The 11,976-nt window shown below is 39.5% G+C and overlaps 1 protein-coding gene across 1 annotated transcript; it reads right to left on the reverse strand.

Annotated features, from left to right (window-relative positions):
* Positions 1–1,336: 1,336 nt before the first annotated feature.
* LOC307233455 (meprin A subunit beta-like) lies at positions 1,337–6,053 on the reverse strand (the record flags this gene model as incomplete). Its single annotated transcript, XM_080004788.1, has 8 exons — positions 1,337–1,344; positions 1,647–2,087; positions 3,249–3,461; positions 3,654–3,740; positions 3,829–4,050; positions 4,145–4,323; positions 4,436–4,553; positions 5,990–6,053. The coding sequence occupies 8 exons, from the start codon at positions 6,051–6,053 to the stop codon at positions 1,337–1,339; spliced, it is 1,332 nt and encodes a 443-aa protein (XP_079860914.1).
* Positions 6,054–11,976: the final 5,923 nt, after the last annotated feature.

Consider the following 11,976-nt stretch of genomic DNA (forward strand, 5'->3'; position numbering starts at 1 on the left):
CACACACAGCGTCTTAGCGTCCCGCGCCCGGTTGTTATTGCGATCCGGCTTCCAGGGCGGAGAGGACGTCGGACCGGCCACCGCCTGACGTCCACGGACGTGTTCCGGCGCACGATTGCAACATCAGTAAAGGAACCCTCAAGTGCTCGCACACTGAAACTCTTATGCAACGACTCAGCTCTTTACCCACGGAGTCAAATAAAGCTCGGTCGTCTCCTCCGATCACTGGATTCAAGGAACGGGACTCGGGTGGAAATACGAGGACCCGAATCCGGGAGGGCAAGCGCCACGCCACCAGGTCACCTTCACACTCAGTGATTGGGGCCCAGGATCAGTGTGGCTGCCGTCGATCTGCTCCGCTTGTTCCACCTTGCCCTCTCTCTACAATAAACTTGCGTTTCTGCAACTCCATCGTCTGCGTCTCTGTGCCGGAGGGCCCTGGAACCGCCACAGCCATGAATTCAGAAGACATACTTACATTTGGTCATGTGTGTTGGAGGCATGGACTAAAATAACAGAGTCTGCGAGTCACTGAGGGCCCCGGGGGGCCTTTTTTTTCCTAATTCTAATTATTGGGATACTTATGGGATGTGAGTGATGCACAGCGCTGGAGGGACAAAGGAAAAATCTTTATTATGTCTAAATAATCAACACAGTACTTCACCATCCTAACAAAAGCATTTTTTCGAACCACTGTCTCCATGAGAAGACACCGATAGTTGCTCTTTAAGGGTTGAAAGTTACCCCCATTGCATGCGTTAATAATGACTTGTTCTTATTTATATGTATTCAAACAACAAAGCGGGAAGAGAAAATTGTCATTAGAAACTACTTTGAATGACTTGAACATATTTAGTAAGATATCCAAGATAAATGGGGCGGTGTCTGTTGGGGAGAAGTGGCAGGCGGGTATTGCAGCAGTGGCGTGAAGTTGGACTTCAAAGTTGGAATTCACGTCAGACGGGATTTCCTTGAATTTCACTTTCCTTTCCCCGACTTCGTGTATGTAGATTTCATCAAATATAACATACACATTTATGTTTTGGAATTTTGCTGCACAACGGCATTATATATCACATACACGAGCAAGAGGGCCATGTTATTTGTCATGGTTCCTTGATGTGGTGAAGTTGGTTGGTTGAAGTTCAGGACAAGGGAGAGAACTGTTGTGCTGCAGACTGGAGATATCTGGAGGCAATTTGTGAGGTATTAGGACAGTCAATGAAGATGCTACCGACATTATTAAAACTTTGAGAAATCATTTGGAAAAATTTACAGTTGATTCAAGAAGGGGACTGGACTGTACCGGTGTTTACCATCCAGTCCAGTCCTGTCCTTAATATTCTGCCAAGAAATCCACAAGATGGAAAGATAGAGATAACAAACACACCTTTCATTGTGAGGAGAAAGACAGCTACGCCCCCCTTCAGGTAGTCTTGGTCCTTTAAATGTGTCGGGGAGAGGAACTCCGTTGCCCCAATGCCAGTGTTCACATGCATAGACTCTCCGTTTATTACGGCACGGGCTCCCACTTCATGAGGATTATTAGATTCTTCTTCTAAAAAATAAACAATAACAGAAAGACCATTTGATAGGCTATGTGCTTATGCTTCCACTCATATTCGATTAATATGAAGTTACCTTACTTTTGGATGGATCAAAGGTGACACTCATCCTCTTGGACATCCGTTGTTGGATGTGAGGCTTCTGGTCCAGCAGTGTAATGGTGAGCTGCATCCATGGACAAGGCCACTCCAGCGTCTCGTCGTATTTGCCCGACACCAAACGAACATAAACTCCAAAGGAAGTTTCTTGTAGAACGACAACTATCGTGAAGGCAAAGCCCTCGTCAGAGTAAAAGCGGGGGCTGTAGAGGTGTGTGTTGTTGTCGCTCTGGTTCAAAATTCTCTCAAAGTCCTTGATCTCCCAGATATGATGCGGGCATTCCGTTTCCGACAGGTTGATGTCGTCGATGGAGAAGCCTCCGGAAGATTTTCCTGCTCCTTTACGTACCTGAAACTCTACCTGAAAGGGTTTTGTGGCATCCAGGGGGACGTGGTAGAGCTTCCATTCGAATGATGGTGGACCTATTCAGAGAACAAGAGTTTTTGAAGTCACTAAATAATAATTACAAATGCAGTTATGTCATTATAATCATTATATGTCATGTCATTATGAAGATTGTCTTTCAATGACGCTGACTGCTGTGAGAGAAAAATGCACATGATCACCTCTTTGAATGATGTTTTACATGTTTTATATAGGACAATAGACTTTTGTATGTTAGGTAGCTTTATAAAACACATTGCCTCTGGGTTTTTAATGAGTCTCTCAGAGTTTATCTGAAGAGACTTTTCCAACAATGCCTATTGTAGTATAAGGGTTTAGCAGATCACGATCCATCTTCACTCAGCCTGGTGTGGAGATAAGGACAATCCCCGGGGGGGCTCGACGGAGCATTGTGGTTTGTTTTATGGAACAGTAAGATTGTATCCGTGACCAGAGTTTGAGAGTTTGTTGAATGAATGTGATTGAGGGGCACAGTCTTGTGAATGACACCTGAGCAATGGCACACAACCTCTCATCGGTATAAAGCCCTCTTCGGTAGAAGCGAGGGCAGACTGATCAGAACACTGCTCTGAAGCAGCTCTGAATCGTTCTCTTTATTCTGCACAATAAATATCTTTAATACTCTCAGTTTTGTTTTCCTGTAGCGGGCAGATCAACCTCACCGACCACGCAGGAGAAATTCTCCAACACTGCACACGCCCTCCTGTCCAGTGTTTATGGAAACTGTCATACATGGGGGAGGGGGGTAGAGGATATTTTGTGTATTCCAGGACCCTCAAACGGTCCAGGCGGGACCATTAAACACCACCATTAAACAAAATCAAGAGTGTTGTGAACACAGGGAAACAGTCACCGGCCTGCCATGGTTCCTCAGTGACCTGATCTAAACATCATTGAACATTTTGGGGATTTTCCTGCTAGATTTCCACATAGATTTCCACCTCCCTCATCCCTCAAAGAACTGGAGGCTTTTCATAGTTGCAAAATTGTGCACTGTCCCACTACACACAGTTCAGGAATTGTATTTGTACAGCATTCCAAGAAGGATTGCAGCTCTTCTCAAGGAAAAAGGTGACCCCCCCTCTGTATTATGTCCTTCATATCAATATAGTGCCGTTATTTTGTCTAACTCCTGAATACACTGTATATCACACAATCTTGTCATACCACATCCTCACCAGTTATTTGTCCCATGAGGCTTAACCGTGCTCCACTCTCATTTCGAAACTCTCTGATCCAGATGTTGAGTTGGTCTGTTTGGTTCCCACTATGGAAGTAATAGAACTGGAGACACTGGACAGGACAGTCCCGACGGGGAGACATCGTCCTGGTCTGCAACCGGGCCGAGTCTTCCTCCACACCAGCCACTGTGCTAGCATGCATGAAGTAACCTTCAGGGAGGTGAAAGCATCATCATCAAACGTCATTTGAATCATCATTGGGACTGGATAACTAAATGCTAAAACACCTGCATTGATCAATTACATTGGTGTTTCACAGTGAGGAAACTTCACCTTCCTTGTTGCCTCGAGTGGTCTGATCAGTCAAAGGACCCCCAGCGGCAGAACTCATCCTCCTCCAACCTCCCAACAAAGCTTTGCCGCAGTGTCTCATTCCACACTCATCCTCATCGCTGAAGCTGCAGTGCTCCATGAATGAAATGGACGAGCCTATGGGGAATTGGAAAATATGGAAAGGATAACAACTCTTTGTTCAAACAATGTTTCTATGAAGATTCCGTCAACTATGGTCTCTTACCACAATTATATAGGTTATTCAATTTGGAGACGTCAATGGGACTCATTTCCATACGCTGGCCAATCACATTCTGATATTCCCTTGCTCTGGTTATGATGGTGGGGACTTTGGAGTTTTTGCCGAATGCATCTTTAATGTAATGCATCACTGATCTATAGTCGTACGGAGCGTTTAGCGTCGTCATGTCACTGGAAGATAATTTCTGAAAGTTCACCTTTAGCTCTGGAGACAAAGTTGAGACACAAAACATGCTTTGTCATGAAACTGTGAAGCATTGTGGTATAAGTATAGCTTCCAAAAGCTGTTTACATCTAACCATCTGAGATGTTTTCCCAGGCTATGGTGACGTAGTCGTCTCTGTCGTATCTGGACTGTTCGTGCCAGAATCCCAGCGCGTGGAGGAACTCGTGCTCCACGATGCCGATGCGGTTGCAGTTTTCGCCGATGGAAATGGTCTGAGCTCCTTTAACAGCCCTGGAAACGTAGGAGTAGCACCTGCACGAGGGGGAAGGTTGAGGAAGAGTCTTTTAACCCCGGAGATGAAACCACAACCCCCTATGAGAGTTAAGTGATGCGTGTGTTTGGAGGAAAGAGCACTAAAAACTACCCATCGTCCTTTGTGACCGTAAGGTAGTTTTGCTCGGACTCCCTGGGCTTGAAATCGATGCATGACTTCAACCTGAACTGCTCAAAGGCCTGAAGAACGGTGGCTTTGGTGTCCACATCTAGAGAAAATAGAAAATGAATTCACACTTCTGAACAATGATCGAGAGGCTTTTTTATTTGCATGACTTACTTAGACTCGCCTCGAACACATAAGGAACAGGAATATCCCACAGGTCCTTTTTATCCAAAATAGCGTTCCGGGCTACCCTTCTTTTAGCCTAAATTTGTTTGAGTAAAATAAAGAAAAAAATTGGAAAGGAACAATATTCTTTTACACAACCACATATTGATTTTCATCGCTTACCTGCAAAATGTCCCCTTGAAATAAATGAAGATCTAGGAAAGGAGGAGATGATGTTTGCTCGTCATTATAAGTGAAAACAAAAATGATCCAGTGCAAATACTTGTGTTTCTCGTGTTACTGAAATAAAGACTATTCTGTCTATAAATCTTCGGCAGAACAGGTTCATTGGTGTCAAAAGAACTGTTAAAAGAAAAATAAATTTAGCAAAATGCAGATCTTGCAGTCTTACTCTTACTTACTAGCCAAAACCTACCCTTGTTTATTTTATTTATGTCCAAGTTGCCATCTTCAACATCTTAAAAATGACATAGAGATGACATTTCAGCACTTCATTTAAAGAAATTAAGTGTGTTTTTGTAATGTTATTGTAATATTCATTTCATTTTATGAAAAAAATACTCTCTCACCTCTGAGCAATAGATGGAGAGACTGGATGGTAATAAATTAGATATTAGAGGTAAACATGTAAAGAAAGTTAAATTATTACTTTTTTCCCACACAGTTGCATCAACTCTAATAATGCATGATTTATATTATCATTTGTTACAGCTATAATAAAAAAAAAAAAACATTAAATAGAAACAGAAATCCTAGCAAATGTTATTTTAAAATGTTTAATATAATAACAGTATATTTCATATTTTATTACAATGATCTTACCTTAGAAAAGTGAAAGATGCTCGCAACAACTAGAACCTCGTACATCATTGTGGCAGCAAAAGAATAGGACTCTCTGGGATAAGAGCAGCCCTTGCTCGTCTTCCTAATTCTTTATTAACAAATGTGAGAAGTCAGATATGAAAACTCCTGAAACCGGATCGTCTACAAACAGTGAAACTGTTAATAATGACTCATCACTGTGCAGACGACGATATCCTTACTGCCCAGAGGCAAAATCCGGAGACATTAAGGCCACCGGCGTCAATTTATCCAAATAAAGAATGGATAGAAAGTGTGAGGGGGGGGGGGAACAAGAACAAAAGTTCATATGTTAAGTGCTTCTACACCCAGTCGCCAATATATTGGGTCTTGAAACTTTTGAAACGTGTTTACAGTGTCTACAAAACCTAAGTCCAGAAGGAGAGAGTTCCAAAGTTTAAGAGCCACAACCTCAAAAGCATCGTCTCCTTTAGTTTTAAAAATCTTGATCGCGGAACCACCAGAAAACCCCGATCCGAGGACGTTAGAGACCTGCTGGTGACATAGGGCTGCAGCAGATCTCTAATGTAGGCAGGTAGGCCATGCAGAGCTCCATAGGTAATCACAGGAACTTGGAATTGGACTGTGATATTTATGGGGGGCCGAATTTGAATTTGTTAGTACTGGGTAGGACCCATGACCTGCCTGAATTCAACAAGGTGCTGGAAACATCCCTTCGAGATTCTGCTCCATCTTGACATGACAGCATCACACAGATTCTGCAGATGTGAACTTTAGGTAGACAGTTTTCTTGACTACTGGCCAAGCAGAGGGGGGGGATGAGTCTTTCTAGTTAGTGGCGATACACATTCATGCTGCAAATCTCCCCTTCCACCACATCCCAAAGGCTCTTTATTTGATTGAGATCTGGAGCCTAGAGGCCACTGGAGTCACTGAAGTCATTGTCATGTTGGAAGAAGCAGCTTGGGATGAACGACAGAACCTCTGTTCTCCACTAATGCGGTGGCCACTGAGGTCACCTTATTAGTTACCTTTGAGCACTTCAAACTTGCCGATGTGGACGATGAGACTAGACAGAGGATGCGTGCACGATCCCCACTTTATTTTATTTTTCTCCTTATGGAACGAAAGATGTGGGTATGGAAAGGTATGGAACAAAACCGTGCGTAAGAGGGACACTTCCTCTGTGACCATCTCCCCCAGTCACCCCCTCTCCATGCGTTGTGCGCAGAAAATAATCTTGACGAGTCTACGTGTCGTGCCCCGCTCCTCCTCGCCCTGTCCCCACACTGTTTTTAGTTGTTTTATTTGGAGGAACGGGCCTCGGCTCTCCGTGTTGCTCTCCGCCTTCGCATTCACGATTCGCAAATATAAAAAATCTATTTATGATTCCCCTTATTTATAATTCTTCATTGAAATGTTATCCTCGTGCATTTTTAAATCTTCTATGTGTTTTATCCTGTTATATGTAATGCACACTGACTGAAAAACACCCAAAACTGCTCGACATTAAGAATCTCAGTCGGCTGACGGGTTTCCGACTGGTGATTAGACTCGTCGACTTTCAGGGGGCAGCCCTTGCGTATTGCATGCATTTGGTGCAAAATTTGGCCCCTTTCTATGCAAATGAGCCTCATCGCAAATAGCGTCCAATACACAAACACTGGCGCTAATTGCCACACACAGTTAGTGTGACGCTATTACCGACGCTATTATTATATCATTATTATTATTATTATTATTATTATTATTATTATTATTATTATTATTATTATTATTATTATTATTATTATTATTATACAGTAAATAATCGATGTTTCGTTTTTATATATATAAAAAGTTTATAGTCATAAATTACAGATTTACTCGTACTATTCAAATGTTTTATAGCCACTGCACATAAAACTAAAAAATACAAAGAAAACCCGGGTCCCCACCCGGTTACGCAGAGACACAGAAAGCACAACGGGGTCTTCGTGTAACCGCAAAACAAGGACAAATGGCACTCAGCAGCAAAACTTGGGCGTCTTTGCGCTGGCATATCATTAGCGCAATATATTTTGTGAATGGGACGCTGAGACGGCGCAGATAGCGGGCACAATTGATGCTGAATTCATGGTGATATTAGTGGCTGCCATCTAATTCTTTGTGAATTCACCCCAGTGTGTATAATTGTTTTGATAGAACAAAATCCATTATAGAAGTGCTTCTACAAACAGTAAATGGCAACCCTAAATTCCAGTAAAAACAAATGTCATTGCCAAACCTCCCTTCAACACTGTTTGCTTTTGGGAATAATGACTTTCAGCATAATCAACACTCTAGGCTATATAAACATGGCATGGTTTCCGTCCTATTAGGCTCCTCCAGACTTTGACTGATTTGACATGAGAATGACCTGAGCTGCTGCTGATGACTGCATCGCCCTGGTCCTCCCTCGAAGAAGAGAAACGTCCTTTCGACTACTCTTTCGAGATTCTTTTTTTTTTTTTTTTACACCATCAGTATTGACCTTCTTACTGCCACTGCACCTGTCAAACCTGCAGCTCCAAGTCTTGTCTTCGCAAACTCCAAACTTCCAAACTTGTTTACTTGGCCAGTGTTAAGCTACGCTTGAAGCTGTTGTCCTGTGAGCCCCTTAGCGCGCAAGCTGTTGACACTCTGCTGTGACTTTGGGACTGCCATTCCTCTTCCTCTTATCTATGTGTCAAGATTTTCCTTCGGTTTCCAAATGGCAGGAAACGGTATTTATTGACTCCTTGGCTTTTTTTTTGTTGCCATTTCTCTAAATGAAAAACCTACCTTTTCAGGTGTTGTAATGGTCTCTCTGTCTTGCTTTGTTAATTGCCTTTTTCTCGACATAATGACAGCAATACAGTATACTACATCCTCATTGCAATGGGGTCCAAATAATGCTTCAGGGGGTGTAATAGCATAGTCTGTTCCAACACTGCATGTACGTATGTATGTACGTATGTATGTATGTATGTATATGTATGTATGTATGTATGTATGTATGCATGTATGTATGTATGTAGGTATGTATGTATTTACATACATATATATGTATGTATGTATGTATGTATGTATGTATGTATGTATGTATGTATGTATGTATGTATGTATGTATGTATGTATGTATGCATATATGTATGTATGTACGTATATATGTATTTACATACATATATATGTATGTATGTATGTATTTACGTATGTATGTATGAATGTATGTATGCATGTATGCATCTAAATATGTATGTACTGTGTGTATGTATGTATGTATTGCATGTACTGTATGAATGTACTATATTTACTGTATGTATGCATGTGTGTATGTACTGTATGTATGTACAGTGTGTATGTATGTACTGCATGTGCTGTATGTACCGGATGTATTTATGTGTGTATGTACTGAATGTATATTATGTACTGCATGTACTGTATGTATGTATGTATGTATGTTTGTATGTATGTATGTATGTATGTATGTATGTATGTATGTATGTATGTATGTATGTATGTATGTATGTATGTATGTATGTATGTATGTATGTATGTATGTATGTATGTATGTATGATGTATGAATGTAAGTATGTGTGTATGTATGTATGTATGTATGTATGTATGTATGTATGTATGTATGTATGTATGTATGCATGTATGATGTATGAATGTAATTTTGTATGTATGTATGTATGTATGTATGTATGTACTGCATGTATGTACATATGTATGCATGTATGTACTGCATATATGTATGTATGTACGTATGCATGTATGTATTTATCTATGTATTACCATCATTATTATTTGTTTTTGTTGTTGTTTTTATTATTGTTATTATTATTATTATTTTTTATTTTTTTTTTTTTTTTTTTTTATGTCATCGTATTCAACCTCCTTTGTGTATGTATGTATGTATGTATGTATGTATGTATGTATGTACTGTATGTATGTATGTATGTATGTATGTTTGTATGTATGTATGTATGTATGTATGTATGTATGTACTGTATGTATGTATGTATGTATGTATGTATGTATGTATGTTTGTATGTATGTATGTATGTCTGTATTGTTTATTTTTAACATCTTTATTATAATTTGTTTTTGTTGACCTCCGGTCATTTTACTTGGAGTAAAATCAAATGATCAAGCAACTCCCAAAACCTTATACTCATTCCCAATCTATCTATCTATCTATCTATCTATCTATCTATCTATCTATCTATCTATCTATCTATCTATCTATCTATCTATCTATCTATCTATCTATCTATCTATCTATCTATCTAATTATCTATCTATCTATCTATCTATCCATCTATCTATCTATCTATCTATCTATCTATCTATCTATCTATCTATCTATCTATCTATCTATCTATCTATCTATCTATCTATCTATCTATCTATCTATCTATCTATCTATCTAATTATCTATCTATCTATCTATCTATCCATCAATCTATCTGTCTATTTGTCTATCTATTTATCTGTCTATTTACTACACAACAATCCTTTATTTTAACTGGATTATACACTAATTAAAACATACTTAGGAATTTAATATTTCACTGCTGCCCAGTCTGTTCCACTAGATGCCACTAAATCTTACACTTTGCTCCTTTTACTTAATCGGGCAAAATAGAGCCAAGATGATGTTAGTTTGTGAGGTTCTCTCCCCCAGGGGGCAGCATTTAGCTGGTGAGAGGAGCAGGACGAGCAGGAGAAGATTTATTGTTAATCACAATCTTTTAAATGCTTCCTTTTATTGGCTTGAAGAGCCAATAATTCACAATAGCATTTCAAAATTATACCAAAAGCTGGAGGACATATGACTTAATGACCCAAAGTGGTGGAGGAGGGATAAAAGAAATACAGGAAAGTTTTTGTCATAAATTAATTCAACTGCATTCATCCATAAGAAAATACTTTCTGGAAACTATATCTCCAGATGTTTCATACGCCCAAAATGTCCACTGTAATGCCATCTCATGATGTTATTATGATGCCATAATGTCAGGTTTCATTTTCAGATGTTTTTATTTTTATTTGATTTTATTAAGCCCAATTTCATCTATCAATCTATCATCTATCAATTCTTAAAATTAAATTCGACAATCTTTTTTGTATTTTTCTTCATCTCCTCACTACTGATAGTAGCCAACATGTGCTGCCCCACAACTGGTAAAACAAACCAAAAAAAAGGGTTTTTATATTTTTATGACGTCAGAGATGTTCAAATGTGTCAAATCTGCCTCTGTGGGCTTGATTTCTGTGAAAAACGGAGCAAATACATTAGTTGACAATATAAAAGAATGACCGTTTCGTCATTTTTCAACCCAGGTCTTATTAAAATGTCGGTTTCATTACCAAGTGTTCATGGCACGACATCACTGCACACTTTACCGTTGAGAAGCTTCCCACTGTGCTGCAGCTTCTCACTGTGCTTCAACACTTAAACAACATGTTGACTCTTCTTTCCAGCAGAGTGACTGAGTTTTAAAATAATGAAGCCATCCTTTAAAGATATTATCCTTTAATTTGAGTAAGGGCAGCTTTACTAAGTTTCCTAGTAGGGGTAGAGTTTACACATGAAATGTAAATATTTTGGAAATGTAGTCAATTTATTAATTATGTCCTTTGAAAATTGCACATATTGTTTATAGACAGCTCTTCGTTTAAATGTAGGTAATAAAATATTTCTTATTTTGCGGAGATTATTTTTATGGTTGATAATTATTTTATTTTTCTCCTTATGGAACGAAAGATGTGGGTATGGAAAGGTATGGAACAAAACCGTGCGTAAGAGGGACACTTCCTCTGTGACCATCTCCCCCAGTCACCCCCTCTCCATGCGTTATGCGCAGAAAATAATCTTGACGAGTCTACGTGTCGTGCCCCGCTCCTCCTCGCCCTGTCCCCACACTGTTTTTAGTTGTTTTATTTGGAGGAAAGGGCCTCGGCTCTCCGTGTTGCTCTCCGCCTTCGCATTCACGATTCGCAAATATAAAAATATATTTATGATTCCCCTTATTTATAATTCTTCATTGAAATGTTATCCTCGTGCATTTTTAAATCTTCTATGTGTTTTATCCTGTTATATGTAATGCACACTGACTGAAAAACACCCAAAACTGCTCGACTTGAAGAATCTCAGTCGGCTGACGGGTTTCCGACTGGTGATTAGACTCGTCGACTTTCAGGGGGCAGCCCTTGCGTATTGCATGCATTTGGTGCAAAATTTGGCCCCTTTCTATGCAAATGAGCCTCATCGCAAATAGCGTCCAATACACAAACACTGGCGCTAATTGCCACACACAGTTAGTGTGACGCTATTACCGACGCTATTATTATATCATTATTATTATTATTATTATTATTATTATTATTATTATTATTATTATTATACAGTAAATAATCGATGTTCGTTTTTATATATATAAAAAGTTCATAGTCATAAATTACAGATTTACTCATACTATTCAAATGTTTTATAGCCACTGCACATAAA

This window comes from Zeus faber (assembly GCF_960531495.2).
Source record: "Zeus faber genome assembly, chromosome: 8".
NCBI lineage: Eukaryota > Metazoa > Chordata > Actinopteri > Zeiformes > Zeidae > Zeus > Zeus faber.